At 43.4% G+C, this 24,182-nt stretch overlaps 1 protein-coding gene across 1 annotated transcript; it reads left to right on the forward strand.

Moving 5' to 3' along the window:
* The first annotated feature begins 11,258 nt into the window (after positions 1-11,258).
* FRAT2 (FRAT regulator of WNT signaling pathway 2) lies at positions 11,259-13,305 on the forward strand. Its single transcript, XM_045007493.1, has one exon. The coding sequence runs from the start codon at positions 11,406-11,408 to the stop codon at positions 11,937-11,939; it is 534 nt and encodes a 177-aa protein (XP_044863428.1). The 5' UTR covers positions 11,259-11,405; the 3' UTR covers positions 11,940-13,305.
* Positions 13,306-24,182: the final 10,877 nt, after the last annotated feature.

Below are 24,182 nucleotides of genomic sequence, written 5' to 3' on the forward strand. Positions count from 1 at the left end.
CAAACAAGCCCTGAGCAGGTTTATGTGGGTAAAAAGGGGAGTGGAGGAAGTTCCGGGGGTAATCACAGAGATAGGCAAGGAGATACAGAGGTGGGGTAGGGAAGGCGCCCAGGCAAACAGCAACAGGGTCTAAGACTGAGCATAGAGTCTCTGGGCTGGAACCTGGAGTAGTAGGCAGGCCCGAGTTCCCCTACCAGCCATTGAGAAGTGGTGCAGGATCTGGGAGTGGAATGGAAGGCTGTCCAAAGCAGCATCTGGACAGCTTGCCCAGTAGGACTTTATTATTCCAGAAGTGGGGGGACTACATAGTGACCTGGTCAGAGGGCTGAGTTACAAAGCGGGAGCACCCCGAGTCATGGTGAGGAAGAGAGGCCACAGCACAAGCAACCAACGGAAGAGGGCACCAGATGAAGTGAGAGCTAATTTCCAGATCCAGCCACTAGGAGGAGCACCTGCAAGGAGCAAACTCCTTCACAGTTGCCATAATAACAAGAAAGCCTTGGACTCCACCTCTGTATGTAGTTTTCCTTTTCTGCCTATTCAATACGCATTACTCCCAGTTCTGTAAAGGGGTGTCCCTACAGTCTTCCTCTTTTGCAATTCTTTGTATGTAGGATGCTGTGATTTACAAATTAATTGTATTACATGTTATTGTGTGTCTTTCTTTACATTATCTCAAATCTAATACCAGCACTATGGCTCCATTTATGTACCATTTTGGAAGACCTGGTTACCTCATTGTTGGCTTCTGAGATGGTTAAAACATAGTTTGGTCTCAAGTATTAGATGGGATTGAATTTCAACTTTTCCCAAATGATAATTAAAGCCTTGGATTTCGAAGGATTGTAGTGTGATCTAAGAAAAGGGCCAGAACACGGTTTGATTCCTGCCTGAAACAGCTGTGCATGGCTCAGTTTTGCAAAGGAGCTTTATACAAATGTTAAATAATAACAATTGTGTTTTTACCATATTTGTGGATGAGCATGTTTACAGTTTGAGTCTACACTGCAACATGGAACCATGCCAATTAGGGTGTCATCTACAAACATTAAATAAATTAAATAATCATAGTCATGTTTAGCCATGCCAGGGTTATTGTGTATTAATTGGGTCCCCATCACAATATTTCCTACAGTAAAAACAGAAGCTACTGTTTTGGCTGCCATCATCATGTCTTTGTCAAAATGAATAACCGCAGGGGAATTTCAGGCATTAGTTGGTTCCTAGATGATTCCAGGAATATGATCCAATCAGAACCTGGCTGGTATGCTAGTGGCAGGTTCTTCTAATACTGACCGACTTCTTCCAATAAGAATTACTCATCAGTAATAAAAACTACCCTGCAACTCTCTCAAAGTTGAGGTATTTTGGAATAGAAAATATTCATGTGATCACTCACTTCAGTTTACTATTGTTAAAGATTTTTCTGTTGAGAGAGATGGAATTATCAGTTGTCTTCTGTTTTTTGATGCCTTAGAAGAGTTTTTCCTCAGGGTTTTTGTGGTCAGATGGTTCTTTCATACCAGGATGATTTTATGTAAGAAGAGCAGTTTAGGTTCACTTCAAGAAAAGCAGTCTTCAATGTAATATTTCACCTCGTTCAGCTGCAGCTACATCAATGAGCACAGAATGGAGACTTCAGTAGTTGAATGATGTGATAAGAGTGCATATTGGAATCCCCATAGCAAGCAAATCTTTATCATCATCACCATTAACATATTATTTTTCATAATGAAATTCCTTTTCAAGTGTACCACCAATTGCCAGACTGAGCAACACCCACATGCAATAAAAATCTGCATAAATATGAACAGAGGGAGGGATGGCTGGGAAGGGGAGAATAATCACAAATGTGGAATTGCTGAAGGGATTGTTCCTATTGTTTCTTAAATGTTTGCTTTGCACTACACTTAGGTTTTAATGTCAAGGATGACTGCACAAAGGTCAAACCCTCTGCCAGTCTGTCTGGGACTCCACTTCTGGCCCCCTCCACTCCCAAAGGCATTGTGTTTGTTTACAGGAAGTTCATCTACAGGGTCTGGTACCTACTACCACAACTGAGCCCCACTTGAGAATATAATAAACTACATGAGAAGTGAAAGTTGTAAATACCACCATAGTGGGACAACAGTAAAATACTGGCTAAATTGGTGGAGGAATTTTCCTCCCAAAGTGCAGCATTCAGTTAAAACCTAACTTTAAAAAGACCTGTTTTAACATTGATTGTGCAGGTAAATTTGTGAGAAGTGCAAATAAAAAAAACTTCTGAAATATGTGGACTCATGCTGCTGATCGTACATAACTTAAGTGATGACTTTTAGCCTTTGAAGATGTGATCTAGTGTATGCTTTCAGAGGAAGATTATAATGAAGGCTAGTAATATTGAATGTTCAATTAATTGGTTCATTAACTGAAGCTAGGAGTTTTTGTGTTGGACAAATTGTCTTAGATGTGTTAACCTTTAGCGTCCTCTGCATTGTGGATACAGAACTGTGTTAACAGACCCATTTTTTAATACGTTTTCACTACATTTTGTAAACAGGGCCTTAGATTGTCAACTCTTTGGGCTTGTCTTCACCGCAAAGTTAACTTGAGTTATAATTCAAGTGTTGTCCCTAACTTGAGTCCAATCCATATACAAAAACCCTTAACTAGAGTGTGATGGTGCCTTTAATTCTTATTATTTGGCCCAAGAGGGATTATAGGCTAAAACTTGAGTGAGCAAAATACATCACCAGCTCACAAAACCACTCTGTAGTGTGCACTCAGGTAGAAACACTTGAGTGCTATTAGTCCTCCAATGTCATTACAGAATTCCCCCACAAATTTTCCCACAGTTCAATGGGAAATAAATCAGAGTGGCTTGTTTACTGCAGCACTATGAACCATAGAATAGGCCCCCAGAAGTCTTAGCAGCATGCGCAAGTGAGTACAGCACCAATGTGCAATCAGCAAGCTGAGTGTTATTTTGCAGAGTGGCATCTCTTCTAATTGAGATTAGGCTCAATCCAGTTACCTCTGCAGTGAAGACAGACAGTGGAGGCAGGAACTGTATGTGCTTGTACAACAATTAGCAAGGGCCTGGATTGAAGCTACCACAAAATAAATACATAAATTAATGGATTACTTGTAAATTCTCAGAAAACTAATTCTGTCCTCAAAGAGTAAGTGCTGTAAGTTTGGGGAAGATGTGCTGTGTTTTTGTCTTGTTTTGTTTTAACAAAACAAAGACATTGAATCTCTGCTTTAAATGAAAAACTCAACTGAACCTTAATTGTGGAGCCACCTCCATTGCAATAATCATGTCCCTTTAGGAGCAAAAAAGGATGAAGTGTTGGCATCAGTGTTCTGTGGCAGTTGGGAACAGCAGTTGACTGCTCCTTCCTGATGGGAAGAGAGGTTACTTCCCATCAGGAAGGTGGATCCTTCGGAGGAACAGAAAAGATGCTGTTCAATTATAAAATAGTGAGACGGTTTTATCAGCGGTGATGGGTTTTTTTATTTTGTTGCTCTTAATTTTAATGACGCTAACAAGAAGGAACAGGATACAGGATTATTCCAAAAGAATTAATCTCTCCAAGAGAGAGTACATTTATTTATAGCCATAGTGAAAGCGCAATAGGAAGAACTGGAACCTGATTCTGGTTCCCATAGCACTTCAGATCTCTACCTAGGACACAGCTGAGCAGTGTTTCAGTCAGTATTCTGCAGAAGCTCAGTTGCCAACAGTCCAAAGATTATGCATCCCTGAAGAGGATAAGTACCATGATCTACTTGCTATTAGTCATAAATATTTATATTATGATAAAAGCAGCACCTTACAGACTAACAGACGTATTGGAGCATGAGCTTTTTGTGGGTGACATGCATCCGACGAAGTGGGTATTCACCCACGAAAGCTCATGCTCCAATACGTCTGTTAGTCTATAAGGAGCCACAGGACTCTTTGCTGCTTTTACAGATCCAGACTAACACGGCTGATATATTATGATAGTGTCCAAAGGCCCCATTCAGTGTGGGGTGCTGTAAAAGCACAGAAAAGGCAATTCCTCTGAAGTTAAAAGAATTAGTATTACATGCTAACAGTGAGATTAGCTCTACTCAAAACATAGAGAAAGACTTGGTTGCAGTGGTGGAAGTGGAACGGCTCTGTAATTTATTAATACTGTATGTTGAGCTGGTTATTGGGCTTTTTAATGTACGAGTATATTGGTTTGGTTTATTAGAGGGCTGTAAGGAAAAAAGCAGAAAGGGCAAAGAATTGCTCAAGATAAGCCACTTCTCTGTGAACACTTAAGGATTGTTAAGAGACAATGCCAGGACAGGAAAAGACCTGGAAGAAGAAGATCACAAGAAGATCAAAAGAACTATAGCAGTTTAAAAAGGGACTCTTTGTCAAAGGGGGGTAGTTTTGTGGGGAAACCAACTGACACACAAGCCATACACTGGAGGTGTCTGAAGAAGCTAGGCCGGCCTAGGTAAGGGGGTAGTAAGACTTTAGGTAAGATAGACAGCTGTCTATCTTTTTCTTCTCTACTATTTTATTCCTGCTTTTAAATAGAAAATACTTTGGTTTGAAGAAGGCTGTTTTGTCAATGGATACCACAGGTCAAACACTCCTGAAGGGAAGAACCACAGGTGCCAAACCCACTCGGACCTGCTGAGTAAGGATGGCTGACATACATGGTACAGTAGCCCAGGGCCTGGTCTAAGAGGGGAGAACTACAGAATTCACCCCAGGAGAGGAGAAGACCCAAGGCCTGATACCTGAGGTGATGCACTCAGAGAGACCCAAAGGGGACAGAGGTGCAGCTTAGCCCTGTAACTGTAACAGCAACTCCAAGGAGCTTACATCCAATGGCCTGCTCATGCTTCTGTAGGTTCCAGCGGGAGCAGGTTCATACTCTAAATTAGAAAACACAGTTCAGCAAGAGGATGTACCTGATGATAATCAGATCCCAAGTGGTGTAATTTTTTTTAATAACATTCTTCTTTGTATGGTGGATTATGCTGAAAGTGTGTTTTGAGGAAGGATTTAAATGGAGAAAGCTTGCAGCCTTATCCAAGTCCCATTGATTAAGGGGAGTTGGATCAGATCCTTGGTATACAACTTGAAGCAAGTTAACAAAACAATACTTCAAAGAAACAAAAATCCCTGGATATGAGCAGATTCTGATGTTGTGATGAAATATGCTTTTGTATTTAAGAATAAAAGCCTAAATTTTCAAACGTAACTAATGTTTTTGAGTACCTCAATTTCTGGGTGCCCAATCAGGTCCCTTTAAGGTGTCTCAAGTTGGGCATCCAAAATCACTGTTTAAAGTTTTGGACAATGTATTTATATTTGTATTTTTGAGCTGTGTAAAACCTGTGATGTCCTTAATTATTCATTTCCTTGCTTTAACGTGCTTGGATTTTGTAAGTTTTGTGATAGGCAAACACATGGATGTCATTTAGCAACCTTAGTTGTTTTTTAAAGCAAAGTTTTTTGTTTTTAGAATTCTATTATAGGTGCAGGTTAGTAAAACAATTGTTCGAAAATCTAAAAGCACCTTATTCTTGTTCTGGCATTCTGGCCTCTACCCATTCTGAAATGCACAACATAAAGCATGTGTAGGAAATGAGCTTAGTTTGCACAAGCACCATTATTTGACATCTATTGTTAAGAAAAAGAGGAGCATTATATATATCTAAGTGCAGTACATATGACAAAGCTTCTGAAACATGAGCAAATGGGCATGAAAAGATGGGTCAATTTATTTTTAATCCAACTAAGAAATTAAATAGCACTCTACATTTTCAAAGCCGTGTACAATTATTGTAACTAGATGATCTATGGCATTGGAAATTTCAAGTATAATTACTCAGTTCCCTTATGATGAGTTATTATTTTCACGATAGTTTTGTGTGTTTGTACACACAAGCATGCATGTCCACATGTGTGATAAAAGGGCTCCCACTGGTATACCTGAGTTTACATAGGTTTACAGGGGCTTTGACTTTTTGTTGTTTGCACTAATTGGGTGTAAAGCTCAGAAATCACAACCTATACTTGCTTCTTTAGGCATGTGATTGGCCTTTATACACTGACATGAAACGTGTCCCTGAGAACTGACAGATCATTATCCTACATAATTATGATAGACTAAAAGGCAAAATTTAGAGCTTGCCACATAATTAATAAAATTATTATTTACATATAAAACACATACTTCATCCCCAGCCAGAGGGCTCTGGAAATTAAGTTAAATAATAGAAACAAATTAAAATATAAGAAAAAGCTGTTCTTTCAAAATTTAAACAGATATACATAAATAAAAGGTCCAGTTCTAAAAGGAAGAGATGAGGAATAGTAATAAATATAAAGCCATGAAGCAACTGCTGTTTGCAGTTAAGGCATCTTTTTAATAGAATGTCTTAGATGAACCCTAGTAGTGGTAATTTCTGATAACCTCTGAACTGGGAGAGAGAAATCTGTCAGTGTCAGGGCAAAACAAGCATCCACACATCAGCCAAGTCCACTGTCAACTTACCTGTTAGGAAAATCTTTTTAACTACCATGTTGTAACTTGTCAAAGAATTTGTGCACACAGCTGTGTTACTGAGAGCTCTCTGTTCACCCTTAGCCCTTATGTTTATTTTTGGACGATACTCTCCCCATCTTGCGTATTCTTTATGTTAATTTGCTTAATGTTATTATGGGAACTTGATAAGGCCTTATCTACAAGAGAAAACAATGTCTCAAAATTAATTTCCACTGGTGACAATGGTGGATGCTATAGTGTACACAGGGTGCAGATGTTCTTACCAGCATCCGATACCTTGCTTAAAAAAACCCTGCACTTTATCTGTGCCAGGGAGACAGAGAGTGTTGTGGTTGAGACACTATTCTTGGCCTCAGGAAATGCGGGTTCAATTCCCAGCTGAGCTACAGACTTCCTTTGGGTAGGTCTACACTGTATCTGGGAGTGAGCCTCCCAGTCTGGCTCCACAGACTTGTGTTAATGGGTCTTGCACTAGTGATCTAAAAATAGCTGTACAGATGTTGTGGCTTGGGCTCTGAAGCCGTGGGGGTGGGCTTCAGAGACTGAGCCACAAGTCTATGCAGCTATTTTTAGAGCACTACTGCAAGCCCCACTGACATGAATCTGTGGATCCGGGCTGGGAGGCAGGCACCCAGGTGCTGTATAGACATTTTACATGATGTTGGGCAAGTTACTAAGAGCTTGTCCTCATGGGGACCCTCAGGAATGTTTAAATCGAATTGGGTGTGAATTTGAAGTGGATTCGTTAAATTGCATTAAACCCCCTTGTAGATGCTCTCATTCAGAACTGAAGTATCCTTAATTTGATTTAGCCAATTCACTTTCAAAGTAAATTAAACTACATGGAATTAAGACCACTTTAATTTGAAATAAAAGCCACAGATTTTTAAAGGTATTAGGTATTGCTCTCCTTGGCATTTTAAGGTCTAAGTGACAGACAGCTAATCTGCCAGTACGAGATAATCAGTCTCCCTGAGCAGTGATAGCGAGGTCGACTGAAGAATTCTTCTGTCAACTTAGCCGCATCTACACCGGGGGGTTGTCAGCATAGCTACAGAGCTAAGGGGCCTATACTAGGAGAAAAGTGCTCCTATTATAGACCTAAACCAGAATATCCAGGTAATGCATATATGGATGCCTTACATTCTTTTAATTTGAAACAATGGTGCATAATTATTAATACTAGAAGTCTTTTTTAGATTGTAAGATTTTTGGGGCAGGGAAGAGCATGTCCCTTACATGTTTGTACAATACCTAGCACACTGAGGTCCCCATCTTGATTGGGGCCTGTAGATATTACTGTGGTGGTGATAATAAAGCATTAATACATAATATATTAATACATAGTGTAACTAGATACAGTATCTTTCACTTCTAGTTCACCTAACCTAGCCTGGCTCAGTAGAGACATATTTTTGCCAATGGCTTTTGATAAATGACTTGGAGCGCTCAGTGAAGTTCTCATATGACAGCAACCCACATCTCTCTTTCTCTCACACACACACACAGCATCATGACTCTTTGTTGCCAATCTGCGCAGAGAAGCAAAGGATTAGAATGGGCATGGAGACTGAACTGCTGCGGGGGTGGGGTGGGGAGGCAGTTTCTCCAAGCAAAGGTTGAGGCACATGGGTGAGGCATTTTGCTGATGTTCTGTGGACAAATGGCTGTCAATATGGAATTTTTCACAAGCATTTAAGATTCACCTTACAAAATTCTAAATGTTTAAAATTACATTTGAGAACTTGATATAAATCATGTCACTGCCATAATCTCCACATTTGAGAGAGACACATAGGCACACTTTCAGTTTAAGTGAAAGTAGCTCATAAGCATTCACAGGTATTCTCTCTCTCCTATGCTCAAATGTTTACTTTTAACCTAGGACTAGATCCTAATAACAGTTATGCAAATAACTGTACTTGTGCAAGTAGCCCCATTGGCTTCAACTGAACTACTACCATAAATGAAGTCACTTATGTAAGTAAGCATATGCAAGATCAGGCCCCTAATATGAATTTTTTTGAAGTCCAGAAAGTAAATTTTTAAATGTAGACCCCAAGAACCTCATAGGTGCTGAGATATGATGGTGACAGATGCAATATAAGAAAGAGAATCAGAATAATATGGGGGTGGGATGGAACTGCAGCCAATGGGAGCTGTGGGGGGTGGCACCTCTGGGCAAGGGGCAGCATCTAGGAGCCGGAGGGACATATTGCTGCTTCCCAGGAGCCACCTGAGATCAGCACTGCCTGGAGCCTGCACCCCTCACCCTCTCCTGCACCCCATCCCTCTGCCTCAGCTCTGAGCCCTCTCCCACACCCAATCTTCCTCCCAGAGCCTGACCGCCTCCTGCACCCCAACCGTCTGCCTCAGCCCAGAGCCCCTTCTCCTATATTCCGAACCCCTTGGCCCCATCCCCCAACCCAGAGCCCTAAACCTCTCATCCCCAGCCCCGCCCCAGAGCCCACATCCCCAGCTGGAGCCCTCACCCTCTCCCACACCCCAAACCCCTGCCCCAGCCCTGAGCCCCCTCCCGTACTCCAAAACCCTCGGCCCCAGCCTAGAGCCCCCTCCTGCACTTCACATCCCTCCTCCCCGACCCACCATGAAGCCTGAACCCCCAGCTCAGAGACCATACCCCCTCCCACACTCCAACCCCCTGCCTCAGCCGAGTCCCCTACCACACTCCAAACCCCTCAGCCCCACCCAAAGCCCAGAGTCCCCTCTTGCATCCCAAACCCTTCATCCCCAGCCCCACCCCAGAGTCTGCACCCTCAGCCTAGTGAAAATGAGTGAGTGAGGGTGGGGGAGATGGAGTGAGTGGGGGGCGGGGCCTCAGAAAAGGGGAATGACAGGGGCGGGGCCTTGGGGAAGGGGCAGGACAGGGCAGGCAAGAGTGTTCAGTTTTCTGCAATTAGAAAGCTGGCAACCCTAATACTAGAGGTTGTATTGCTTTAGTTTTAAGCCAATATAGGTATAGCTGTAAAAAAAAATCTGGATGGAGACAAACTTAGCCCCAGACAGTAGTTTGTGTCTATACACATCAGGGTTTACATAAATGGCACTTAATAGCATGTATGTATCATATTTCAATCTTGCTTCACAGCAAGGCTGCAACATAATATGATTTGTAATCAGCTTCTAACACAAATTTGTTGTGTCTGTTTGTGTTTGTTTGCTTGTCTGCTTGCATCCGAAGAAGTGGGTATTCACCCACGAAAGCTCATGCTGCAAAACGTCTGTTAGTCTATAAGGTGCCACAGGATTCTTTGCTGCTTCTACAAATTTGTTGGTAGATGGTACCATCTAACCATAGCTGGACTGTCTGCTTCCCCTTTCCCAAGTCTTTGGAGATCCTAAAGTGCACAGCACTAAATGAAAATCACCTCTTTTTTTCCCTGGCATTAGTAGCTGTGGCATTAAGGGAGAGCTGCCCAGCTTTCCCCAGAATGCACTGATTCAAACACAGTTGTCAATGTGACTGGTGTGGACAGCCAATATGGTTGATATAATTATGCTAGAAAATACACTGCTGTATGGATATGCTGATGTGTATTAGCTGTAACGTGTCAGATGAGCATGGCTAATGTAGTTCTACCTGGTGTAGACTGGATAAAGGAAAGGAAGGCAACAATAATGTACAAGGTTATTGGGTATAAAAACACTCCCAGCACCATAAGTAATAGAGTTTAAAATTTCCAGGGCATAACTATTTTTAATCCAGTCACATGTTTCAATGAGACTGGCCATTAAAAAATAATCTCAATTTCTAGATGCCTTCATGCACCCTGTTCTTCTACCGCTCTCCGTTACTGCTAACCGCTCCAGCAGCTACAATGAAAGCAGGGGCCAGAATTACACTCCTTGCACACACGCTGTATTACCGACATGCCTACAGACCCCAACCGAAACCTTGTGCCAGCAGGCACCACGCAAACATACCTAAAGAAACAGTTCCCGTGCCCGCTGCGCCCCCTCCCGCAGCACGCAGCCACGGGCACCCCTGCAACCCCGCAATACAGCCAGGATACCCCGCGCCAGCTCTTCCCACCCCCCCCGAAGCCAGGGGCGTCCCGCGCCAGCTATACCGGTTCTCCCCCCCCCCCCCCGCATCCAGGAGCACCCCGCGCCAGCTCTGCCCCCTGCTGCCAGGGGCGTCCCGCGACAGCCCCCCCCCCCCGCGCCAGCTCTGCCCCACCCCCACAGCCAGGGGCGTCCCGCGACAGCCCCCCCCCGCTACCCCTCTCCCCCCGCGCCAGCTCTGCCCCACCCCCACCCCCAGGGGCGTCCCGCGACAGCCCCCCTCCCGCTGCCCCTCTCCCCCCGCGCCAGCTCTGCCCCACCCCCACACCCAGGGGCGTCCCGCGACAGCTCTTCGGGTTCTTCCTCCCCCCGCAGCCAGGGGCGTCTCGCGCCTGCTCTGCCCCCACCGCTCAGCCAGGCCGCCCCAGCTCCCCTTTCATGCCCCCTCCCGCTCCAATCACGCTCCTCCTACCGGTCAGAGAGGCTCGTCCCCATCCGTCTGGGTGCGGGGTTTGAAAGCGGACGAGCCCATGTACGGCGAAGCGGGGGGAGGCGGATCAGGAGAGGAGGGCGGGCTCACACTCGCCCACCCCCTCGCGCCACCCTCTGGACAGGCGACTGCTGGGGGGCCCCAAAGAGGCCGCGGGGGCTCGTCCGCGGCGGCTCTGTGAGCGCGCGCTGGCCCCCGTGCCCCGGTGTGGTCTCGCCCGCTCCCCCCGCTCAGCGCAGTGGGACGTGCCCGGGATATCGCGTCACCCATTGTTTACAAACCGAGCCATCAGCGGGCTGCTGCGAGTCGGGTTTGCACCGGCGCGGCGCGCGGAGCCGGCCGAGATGCCCTGCCTGCCCGGGGAGCGCTTTCTGCTGCTGGAGCGCTCGGTCGCCGTGGGGCAGGCGGGCTCCAAGGAGGTGGACGCGCTGGTGGCCAAGCTGGGCGAGGTGCTGCAGCTAAGCGCCCAGCGGGCACCGGCCCCCCGCGGCCCCAAGCACCCGCCGCCCACCACCGCCCGGGGCCGCGCCGCGCCCTATTCCCCCCGCGGCAGCGGCCTCCTGGTCCCGGCCCCCCTGCAGCCGCACCAGCCCGCGGAGCCCCAGCGGCCGGGCAAGACTAGCCAGCGAGTGGCTAAGCAGCTGTGCGGCCGGGGCTGGCTGCGGAGCGCCGCCCACAGGAGGAAGCGGCCGGGCCCCGGGGAAGCGCCCGGCGAAGAGGAGGATCCGCACCGGCTCCTGCAGCAGCTCATCCTCTCCGGGAACCTCATCAAGGAGGCAGTCAGGCGCCTGCAGCTGGCGGCGGCGGCCGTGGCCACAGCAACCACCGGCGGCAGCGGGGAGGGGGAAGCAGCAGCAGCCCTGCAGCCTCTGCAATAGCCCCGCGGGTTGCGGAGATCCCGTGGCACCGACCTCCGCGCCGGGATCAGGACATCGCATGTGGGAGGGGCCAGCTATCGGCGGATCTATCTAGGGGGCGTCCCCCGTACTTGAAACAGACTCTTTATTGACAATGAGACCCTGTGGCCGGGGTCTGGCTATTCTGTATAAAACGTGGTGCTAGCCCCGAGGCGCTGTAAGTCTCTGCAGTGGTTGCTAATGGGGGTGTGGGAAGTAGGGAGCCCCCCCACACCTTCATCGAGCCTGTCCCGCTCTGCGTAGATGCAGACCCCCCTCAACTCGCTGCTGTGTGTCGGGGCGGGGGAAGGGACCACCCCGCTGGGCCAGTCCCGACCTGCCGTTGTTTTGGAGGAAGGGGTCCCCAGTCTTATGTCATGGAGGGGAGCGGCAGATGCGGCACCCGGCAGGGGGAGGGGTACGCGTGTGGGGCGGTGGGGAGGTTGGTTTGGGTGGAGCGGTTTTAAAATTTCCTGGGTCCTATTCCTCTGCCCCAAGGTCACCGCTTGCAGTCCCCGAAAGGCGCATCCACCCAGCGCTCGCACGGTGGTGGTGCTTTCACCAGCCGGTTGGAGATAGTAACCCTATCTTAGCTTGTTTTGACTGTACTGTGGGCGAGCCCTGTGTTTTGCAACCGCTGGGAGTCTCCTGAGGACGTGCACGTTGCCCGATCCGAGTTGTTGTGCTTCCCTCCCTCTCCCTTTCCAAGAGCTCCTCCTACCAGTGGGATTCTCAGAAACAGGGTCATATTACAGCAAGCTCTCTAAGAACCCCACCAGCCCCCGCCCTTCCTGCTAATACCACTGCCACTGCTCCGCGCTCGGGGCTCTTTCTAGGAGGATGGACAAGAGAGAAGGCTGTTTGTCTCTTCACACCCCTGCCCTGATTCCCACTGCCAGCGCGCTCCAGGCTGGGGGTCTTTCTCGGTACACGGGAGTAGATTTGTCCGTCTCTGGTGGTCTCACAGGAGCCATTTGCAATAAGTCTAAAATATCTTCTTGGGAGGTGCGTGTTTCCTTTCCCCTCATGGGTTTCTTTTTTACACTTTTCCCTTTGTGACTACAGAGCGTTTTTAAATGTGAATCTCAGAGTTGGAAAGCCGCTGAACTGATCGTTGTGAAGTGTGAGTGAATGAAGACTGAGATACATTGTTCACATATGGTAGCTAAACAACTTCCCCCGCCCCCCAAAAACAAAACAAAACAAAACCTCAATGGCTGGATTGAAAAGATGCTGGCTGTTGTCAAAATATATACACTTCGTAACGGAGTGTTTGAATTGTGTTCCTGGTTTACAGGACTTGTCTTAATTAACATGTCTGTACTGAATAAATGTGGTCTTGTTTTTAGCTTGGGCCTGTGTCTTATTGACATCGAGAAAAGCAAACCTCTTTATATGAACTAATCAGTGGCTACAGTCTTACAAACATACATAACCTGTCATATTTCCCTTTCAGTTAAGAGATCTCCATTTTGCAGACAAAACAATAATCCGCATAGTCTGATGCAGTGGGACACCCATTATTAATGCATTGAGATGCAACTGAGCCCCTTTGTTTGTCAGCAGCATTCTTTCTTAAGCCAAGGGACATCCTTTCCTGCAGACTCAACGTTGCCACAGGAATTCATAAATCAAATCACACTTGACAACAAAATTAACAATCTGGTATATCACATTAAAGGGGGGAAAGAAGATGAAGTTGGTTATTTATTCATGTTCTTTATTTCCTGGGGAAGGAGAACATACAACTAACCTGAGATATGGAGAGGGAAAGGGTGTAGTAGGCTCCTACATCTCAGTAGGAATGGACTTAAGCACATTTATTCAAAAATGATGGTGCTAATTAAGTTTTTAAAACACCATTCTGAATGTTTTAGGTTAGTAGGTAATCTCATTCCATTTAAAAATAGCCAGCCAATGAGTTTTAAGATTAGGTTTGTACACACACGAGAAAACAGTTTCCCCTTTTCCCTCTTCCCCCTCCCCTACGCACATTGGGGTGAAAGCAGCCCCTTTGACGGTGTGATCCCATTTGGAAGAAAATGGAATATGTTTACCTGTGTCTGATCAGTTAGTTACTTGCACAGTTCACTCTTTTTGAAGGTCAAATTTGATCCATAAACTACTTACGTCAGGACATATTTTTCTTGTGCTAGCGTTGAGTGATATACGTAATCTTTAGTAACTAATTGTGTTTAATGTTCAGTTGAAGTATTGATTTCAGGTTTTGTTTTTTTCCCCCCCTAAGGTGGTAGTAAATAAGCAGTATGTACTGTGCTTTTTACCAGCTTTTTCTTCTTTTTTCTAATTTGTAAGCAGTCTTATGGACATGTAATGTGATCTTTCATAACAAAGCACATAACTTAAAGGAACATGGTAAGAGCAGACTTAAAAAACATTGTGATATCTAATTCCTAATATCTGAAACAATTTTAAAACCGAAGTTTCATAATTTATGCTGTTTACTCTTTTGCATTTTACACAGCTAGGAATAAACAGACTTGCTATTACCTTTGTTCTTGTGCTTTATCAGAATGTTGCAATATTTAGGTTATAAATACTGCGGAAGAGTTATTTTAAAATTAAGTTTCTATTTCATTCTTTAACTCCCTAAAGTCTAAGATGTAAAACAATCTGAGTTTCAAATGTAACTACCTGCCATTGTGCCTTTACATCTATTCATTTTCATATTTTTGTCCAATAGTCCCAGGACCAGAGTTGCGCCCACTGTGCCAATGGTTAACTTAAATCCTGGGATGAACAGTTTAATTACCTGGGCCTATTTAGTAACTCCGTTACATTACCTAACTTGGCTGACCTAGTGTTAGTATTTATGCAACTTTGGTTAAATATGTGAATGTATAAAATGAAAGCCAACTAAAATATTCCCATACTGATTTTACCTATGATTTTCCATTACTTCAGTTTATGCACAGAGATTCTACATTTCCCCTCCAAAACCCAAATACAAATCTGTTTATATTAATGAGAACAGTTAACTTTACAAGTGTTATTTGTAGTCAGTGAAAGAAATAAGACATTCATTCTAAGGGTTTTACTAGAATAATATGTTTCAATAAACTTGCAATTGAAATGAGTCCTAGAAAAGACACTAGTCAATTTCATTGACTAGTTGGTTTTTAACTTTCTAAATGGCTTTTCAAATAACCTTTACTCTTTCCTCTTGCAGGACTGGGAGATCTGTGGATAGGAAAGGGCTCCATTGAGTTAAGCATTGTGTACACCGTGTGTGATGGTGTTGTGTAAAGGGATTTTGGCATTCATTTTGGAGGATTTTCAAAACTTTCTCCAATGCTTCTACCACTTGTAACATGAACCTAATAAACACATGCCAATAACCTTTTAACACTCCCCTCCATACATGTCTTAAGAAAATTCTTATTCAAAATAGAGCTTGCATCATGATTTTCACAAATAAACATCAAATTTGATCTATCATTTTGGTTCTGGAAAACAAGACTTAAGTAATGTAAGACCAATTGACACATTTTTATACTCTTTCTAGTTTATTTTAATAAACCCAACAAAACATTACCTTACATTGCAAACATTGCTGTACTGTCCTATGCATAACAACCTGAAAGTGATACTTATTCAAGAACGATTTCATTGTTTGCTAAAAAGAACAGAAGTACTTGTGGCACCTTAGAGACTAACAAATTTATTTGAACATAAGCTTTTGTGAGCTACCACCCACTTCATCAGATGCATAGAATGGAACATATAAGAAGAGTATATATATGTCCATACAGAGAAGATGCCATACCAGCTCTAAGAGGCTAATTAATTAAGATGACCTGCTTTGCTCAACTAAGGTACACTTTAAACAAAATTTAACTTGATTTACTCCATACTGCCTTTGCGCTTCACAGCACACTTAGCTTGTTCAATTTTGAAAGATAAAATCAGTTGTCTCTCAACTTTCGATGTTTTTGAATTGTTACTGTACCCAAAAAGTCCTACTAGCGCATCTACAATTTTCATAGTTGCTGTGTTTTGATGTTTTTTAATGGGTTCATCTCCTTTTCCTGGTCAGATCAGCAGGAAAACTGGGTAGAAAAGCAGGTTCTTTCAGCAAATGAGTTATGATCTCCAGGGTCCAAATTAAAGATCTACATATTTGTAATTAATAACTTATAGTAATACTTTTTTGAGCTGGTTCAGTCTTTTATGCATTTCTGGGGTTCTGTATTTCTGGTGAATCTTGATCTTAATTTTTGTAAAAATATGAAAAGGAGTTATTGTACCTTATTGTGCACTTAAGTGTTGTTGGCTTAGTATGGCACAAAGTTGCACATTAATAATATAAACAATTTTTTTTACCTCCTGAATTCTCTGTAGGAGCAGAGAAATGTTTTATGACTCTCTGGACAAAACTCTGCTTCACACCACTGTTTTATCTTGCTTATTCTATTGTACCTTTCTCCTTGATTGACAGAAGGTGACAGTACCATTCAGCAGCTAGAATAATCTTCCCTGCCTGCCACTCTGGCCACATTTCTCATTCCTTCAGATTAGTTTGCAGTAGTGCCTAGAGCTTTCAATCAGGAGTGGGTCTCTGTTGTGCTAGGCATAATAGGTGTATACAGAAATATATGGTCACTGTCCTGAGTGCTTACAGTCTCATGTTATGACAAGACTTAAGTGTGTCTGACAAACAATAGAAGGGAGAGGAAGAACATGGGCTGGTTAATGCACAATTTGAATCCTATTCAAAACACCATCACTGACTTCCATATGGTCTCTTTCCACAGGAAGCTCATATTCCTCATTCCTTCCCCTACCCCATCTGTATCACATCCTCCCCATTGCTCTCTGCTCTACACATCATTTTGTGGCTCCCTTTGTTAACATCTCCAACTCTCACTTGTGTGCCTGTTGTTATGCTGGTCTCAACGACATGAATGACATCTCTTATCCTCAGTTCTAAACATCTTTGTTCTCCCAAATCCCTCTTTGAGTGCACTTATTTTACCTTGTTTAAGAGTGGTAGCCGTGTTAGTCTGTGTCAGCAAAAACAATGAGGAGTCCTTGTGGCACCTTGGAGACTAACACATTTATTTGAGTTTTAGCTCACAAAATCTTATGTGCAAACTAATGCGTTAGTCTCTTGTTAGTGCCACAAGGACTCCTCATTTTTTTACCTTGCTTTTCCTTGTTGACTTGCAGTTTTGCTCTGGCTCAATCTTTGCTTGACAGAGACAAGGTGAGTGAGATAATATCTCTTACTGGGCCAACTTCTTGACAAAAGCTGGTCTCTGTCTCTTCCACTAATAGAAGATGTTTTCTCACTCACCTTGTCTCATTCTAAAACCAACCTAGCTATGCCATCTTTGCTTGGTATCAGAAATCTCATTTGCTTGCTATGTGATTCACATTGTATTATTTTTAATTCTTCTGTTCTCTCTAAATTCAGCAAAAATGAAAGTAACTTTAAATTGAGCCTCAGGAACCAGAGGTGAAATCTGGGTCCCACTTAAGTCTAAAGCAAGACTCCCATTGATTTCTGCGGGGATTTCACCCCATGTATTAAAGTCCCTGTAAAGCATCATGAAAAGTTTTATGATAATTAAATGTTAGTAATAAATATATTTGCAGTTACAAGAAACTGAAACAACTCTTTGTATGAAATAATCTGTACGTAAATTGCATTACTTCTGTACATGCGCTGCTCTGCTGGGGTATTCTGGTGGTCTGCTACATTTAGCAAAGGTTACTATTAAATTCTTTAAAATGCAAGGCAAATATGATTGCACAAGGAGTATAATGATCAAAAGCAATTGTGGAAAAAACAAACAACTCCTCCCCCCGCCCATACACAGAGTAGTCACTAAAACTGACAAATCTTTAACTAAAAGATGCTAAAGCAAGGGTGCTTCCTGAGCTATATAAAGGTTAGAAATATGTTCAATTCCAGCCTCAGATAGAGGTTTTTCTGTAGAAACAATCTTGAAGGTTCACCTTTAGTGCCTTCAAAGAAACTTTATTCGCCCCATCCCCAGTGTTCTGATGCTTGTTCCATCAGTTGCCAGTTAGCAGGTGGCCTTTGATTGATTTAACAATCCAGCAAGGCTGCTGTTTCAGGGCCCAGTGTGATTATTCTTAGCAGCAGTAATACATTAAAAGAAAAGGAGCCATTCATTGCACATTCTGTGTTATGTAGTGAGGGAGCACTCAGAGAAGAAGAGAGAGCAGCAGAAACATGTTTTAATAATAGGAACTGGATTCTGGCTGGCTTGATACTAAATATTTTGCTGCTCTAAGCATTTTACTGCTATAGGCAGATGCTTGTTCTACCTGTATCAATGTGATTGTTCTAATTTAAAATATTAAACCTATAAAAGCAAAGATTTGAAATTAAAACAAATAACCCAAACTTTGACCTTCTTAAATTCACATTCTCATGCCTTTTTACCTTTATATAAGTGGTTTTTCCCCCATATTGTCAGCCAAATGACTGCAGAAGAAGGTGTGTGCATGTATGCATAAACAAATAGTACAGCTGTTTTCTCCAAAAAGGGTAAAATAATAAAAAAGGTGTTTAACCTCTCTACTGTTATAGCTAAGTATTATTAGTGACAGGCATTTAAAAACATCTAAGATAGCTTGGGTGTGCATGATTATCCCCTTCTAATCTGATATCTTGTTCTAAAATCCTTGGTACGCAGATACAAGAAAATATACTATTGACTGTCCGCTCACCTCACTGTTACAGTCTTTCCTTCCTAACAGCTTCCCCTCTGCTACTTGTGGCAGCTTCTTTCACTAGTCTTGTCCTGAATTCACACTCCTTTCCACAGTGCAGCTCCCTCCTTATTTTCAGCTGTGGATGGTTCCCAGACAATTCCCATATCCTTTCTGATAAGGCCACGGCCTGGGACAAGGAAGGCTTGTTTTACATAGCAATTGTTCTGTCTAGGGTGGAATGTGGCTCAGTGCTAACAGCATCAGATGGAGAGAGGGGTTTTCAGTTCTGTTTTCGTGCCTCCATTACCTGTGTCTAAAATGGGGGAGATGATAATACTTTCAAGGGTCTTGTGATGAATATTTGTGAGGGGTTTTGAAATATTTGGATGAAAGATTTCACAGCTATGCAAAATATTTTGTTATGCAGCAAAAATTATGGAGCAACTATAACATGTTTTAATCTTATTGTTCATGTTAAGGCAAGTTACTTTATTTACAGATTTTGTTTTCTCAGTGCAACAATACTTTTGCATGCAGGGCATATAGTCCCAAAGCCAGCTCCTGGCAGTGATGTTACAAAGAATGAGGCTTTATTTGGCTCTTTGAAAAGTTTAGCAAATGCACTCAGTGTGCTAGGAAATGAGATTTCAGCCACTTATAACATTTTAATTTTATTTTCCCCCTAAACAAAGCAAAGACCATCATCGTCAATAAGGACTATATCTGTGCCAAGAATTACTGGGTGAAGTTCTATGGCCTGTTATGGGAGCTCAGTCTCTAGGCCATCATAATGGTCCCTTCTGGCTTTATATCTATTAATTAAAATTTTATCTCTTGGTTACTCTTGAATTGTTTCTTAAAAATCTGTGGTTGCAATTAGTTTTCTTCAAAGGGAAAGGTAATCCTCTCCACCCCGCCCCCACTTTCATAAAAATGGCTGCAGAGATTTTTTTATAGATTTTCCACACAGAAAAGTTCACTGTTTGCAAGTGACAAAGCATAGAAAGTTTCAGCCCAGAGGATGCATGGTTTGAAAATGTGGAAAATGTGTCTGTGGTGAGGTTATATTACAAACTGGTTTGCAGTTCTACATGTAATATGTACAACCAGCTAGAATACTGGCATTTCCTGGATAAAACAGTTTATTTTTGTTATGGGAAGTTTTAATTTTGGAGGTTTAACCTGGATGTTAAAACTCATTAATAAAAGTTAAATTATTTTAGGGGACTATTTCAACTTTGTAAGTAGTGTGTGACGAACTGGGAATGTTCTTGATGTGTTCTTTGAATACTGAGTGGGGAGTATTGACCCGGGAAGGTTTCAGGGGAGTTTTGCTGGGACTGTCTGCATTGGGGAAGGGAGACTTTCCTTGACGAGGATACCTGAGCATGTAACATGAGAACCCAGGAGGGGGTTTGGAGGCCAGGTAACACCTCTGCCCGGGAAACTGGACAAAGGACACAAAGGCTGGAGGAGGAGCCGGGGAGAGGCTGAGTGAGACAACTGGAGGGAGTTTCAGTTTGGAGCTGGCTGGGAAATGGAGATGGGTGCCCCCATGGTGCTTGGGTTTCCCAACGGGGCCCCCAGATGGACCTAACTAAAATATTGTCTGTACTGGCAAGACCTGTTTTGGACTTTGTTCCTGTTGTCTAAATAAACCTTCTGTTTTACTGGCTGGCTGACAGTCATGGTGAATCAGAGGAAGCCGGGGGTGCAAGGCCTTGTCTCCCCACACTCCGTGACAGTGTGCTCCAATTCTGTTGCTCTTGTATAACTAAGCAGGGAAGATTAATGGATCAACACTAAAGGTAACCCATTCTGAGAAGACAACTCCATTTAATTAAAACTTTAGAAATACAGTTATTGCCATTCTGGATCAGAACCAAGGTCCACCTAGACAGTGGCCAGTATCAGAAGCTTCAGAGGAACCTTTAAGAGCCCCACAGAAGGAAGATGTTGGATAGTCTGATCCCCACATAAAAGTGACCTCTAACAGCTAGAAATTGGCCTAAACCTTAAAGCAAGAGGTTTAATATCTGTTCCAGAAAATAATCATTAATTACAATAACTGGATATTTTTAATCTTCATATAATTATCCAGTGCCTTTTTGAAACTTGGTGAGTTCTTGGCCTCAACAGCTTCCTATGGCAGCTGTCACGGAGTCCCTGGGCGATGCTTGGGAACTGCTTCCCACAAAGCCAGTCAGGACTTTGGGGAGCCTCCTCTCCCTTGGAGCAGACTGTCTTCAGGGCAAGAAGCTCACACGGCTTCACCTTCCTGGGTCTGACCTTGGAGCATCCAGCATCCTTTGCCCCTCTGTGCGCTTCCCACAGCAAGTTCACCCATGCGGGGTCCTGGGGAAGCCAAAGGGTCCTGCATGCACCCCCACTTCGCAGTCAGACATGACTCTTAGCCAGCCAGTAAAACAGGTTTATTAGATGACAGGAACACAGTCTAAAACAGAGCTTGTAGGTACAGAGAACGGAACCCCTCAGCCTAGTCCATTCTGGGGCCCAGCGAGCCAGACAACCCCATCTGCCCTCACTTCCCGTCCCCAGCTAGCTCCCAACCGAAACCCCCTCCAGCCCCTCCTTTCTGGCCTTTGTCTCTTTCCTGGGCCAGGAGGTCACCTGATCTCTTTATTCACCTTTAGCTATCCCCTTGCAGGGGGGGAAGGGCCCCAGCCATTTGTTGCCAGGAGACAGAGTGTCGGTGATTTATGCACACTGGCCTTTATCCCACCACCTAGAGACTTAAGAAATGCATAGGGGAAACTGAGGCACCCACACAGTATTCCGAGGAAACATTAAAACAGTCCCACTTCATCACAGCAGCGAGTTCGATAATCTAATTATGCATTATCTGAAAAAGATATTTCCTCTTATCAGTTTTGAATTTCCCACCTTTTAATTCAATTGAATGTCTCCTTGTTCTTGCATTGAGTGAGGAAGAACAGAAATTTTTCAAGTGTTTGTCCACAGAAACATTTCACTCTAGGTGACCCTCCATACACTGCTTTCCACAAAGATAAGGTTACCCTAGGGCCCTCTCCAAAATTGATTCCCAAGGTGGTGAACAAACAACTCTATCCAATGCAGTCTCTGTCTGCCTTTTTCTATTGTCCATACCTCAGAACTATACCACAGAAGACTCCCCTTTCTTGGCAACAGCAAGATCAATACCTACATCCAGACAGCCTAGGGTGACCATATGTCCCGTTTTGGCCAGTACAGTCCCTTTTTTAAGCCCTGTCCCAGCTATCCCAACTTTTTTTTGGCAAAAGTGGGCTCGCTGTTTGCTCTTGCCAACTTGATCAGTTGACAAGAGCAAGTGGGACAAATGACAACAATTGTCAAAAAAGTGGGGTGTGGTGCGGAGGAATGTGCAGGGGTGGGGAGGAGCAGAGATGCCAGCCCCATGCAGGGGGAGAGACACGGCTCCAGCAGGGTTGGGGGGAGGAAGGGTTCCAGCGCGGGGGTGCAGGCAGGGTTCAAGCAACCAGCAACAGCCTTGAGCAGAGGAGAGGGGGAGGGCGAGCAGCTGGGGCCAGCCCTGCAGAGGGAGGAGCTGGGGCTCAGGCAAACAGCTTGGGGGTGGAGTTCGGGCCAGCCCTGCATGGTGTCTCTGTTGTACCAATATAATAAAAACCAGCAGGATCTTATTAAGAGGGATAAGGCAAAGATGCCACATTTATTGTAAATACCATAACAAAACAAAAGACAATGTTTTCCTACTTGTTTCTATTACTACTTATTCCTTATACACACACACATATTCATTCACACAATCATTCATTCAGGTTCTGTATAGATGTTATAGTTACCAGCCTAGATGTTGCTCATGCCAAGTTACTGGCCAGGTATCTTGGTCATGAGGATGGAGCCGAGTCTGTGTCAGATGCATCTGATGCTCCTGGAGGTTGGTATCAGAACCATAGACTCAAAGTCCTCAGTCTTTAGAGTCCAGTTTTATAGGGATTTTTCCCTATGTTAGTTCATAGGAGTTGCCTCATTCTGCTGTTGCTAAATCAATCAGCAGATGGCTGGCTCCATTCTGTCAGATGCTTGTTTTTCCTTCCTTTGAGGTGTGGTGGGTCATCTGGTTGATCCCACTTGACACCTTCTTCAGCCAACACTGAATTCTTCAGACTGGTAACTCCCTAACCATTCAGTCACATACATTCTCTATCTTAATCACATCTATTTCACTGTTTCTTTACTTTTTGGGGTGTTACCAATTTATGTGAGACTCCCTGTCTTTTAACAATCAAAGATAAAGTGAGATGAAAACTTACAGAGGGTGGGGGTCTCTATTTATACACTATAACAGCTACTGTTTTGGCTTACTTAGAGTTAATTAATGTTTAACAAGTTTTATACAAAGTATTTCTTTGAGCAGGCTTCACACAGACACAGCTGGTGGCTTGCAGGTTAGAATCACAAATTTACTTTTAACATAAACCTTTAGTTATGAGGCATCAATTAACAATAAGTTATTTTTCATATAAACCATGTCTAATATAAACCTTCTTTAATATCCCTACATAATCCCCCTTTTGACACTACGATATACATATATTCGTTAGTGTCACTTTCTATGTAACCTGTTTAAAAGAAGGTACTGTGAGGCAACATGGGTTTGTGATTTCAATCTAGTGTACAGTCTTTTTATCCAGAAACACATGGTTAACATTTCAATAATACAAATACAATTTAATACTAAGACAACTATTAAGGGATGTAGCATTACTGATAGGATGCCAGTAGTGGTTGGGGACCATCCAAAGAATATATTATACCAGTAATAAGTTATTTGTTTAGTAAAAACAGTACTGATATTGCATTTACATTTATCTACTGGGGGCTGCTAACACTCTGCCCCTTGATCTATGATCATTACAGTAGTTGTTGTCATGGTAGGGCACAGGTGATTTGTTGTAAACAAACCAAACAATTATAACCAGGTGAATATAACTAAAACCATTACAATTGACTAAACACCAGATATAACCTAAACATAAATCCAAACAATTATAGTTATTATAATTGGGAATACAAAAAAAACCATAACCATTACAATAATTGGGTACATTGACACATAAGATGAGGTCCAAGTTTGATGCTGCAATAGCCATCAAACAATAAAAGTTTCTGAGGTTCTTAAGCACACACAACAAATAAGATTTTGTTAGAGGACCATAGTTGTCAGGCAAGGTTAAGCTGATTTGGACTTAAACTAACATTTATTTGCTAAAATGTTGCAGAATTCCCTATTTTTAACAGTTGTACTTAAGAGGTTTTTGGGGGACCTGAAAGATGGGGCCCTGCAATTATGGGCCAAGATCTTACAGGTTATGGGGGCCCAAGAACTACCCTTTAGGACTTGGGGAAGTAGAACCAGAGTGCATAGAGAAAAGTGTGGAAAACCTAACAAAAAATAAACCTGGTGCACTGGGGACCAAAGTTTTTTGGACACAAGTGGTGATTGATAAGTTGGATGGACATGGGGGAAGTAGA

The sequence above is a fragment of the Mauremys mutica genome, chromosome 2, assembly GCF_020497125.1.
Source record: "Mauremys mutica isolate MM-2020 ecotype Southern chromosome 2, ASM2049712v1, whole genome shotgun sequence".
NCBI lineage: Eukaryota > Metazoa > Chordata > Testudines > Geoemydidae > Mauremys > Mauremys mutica.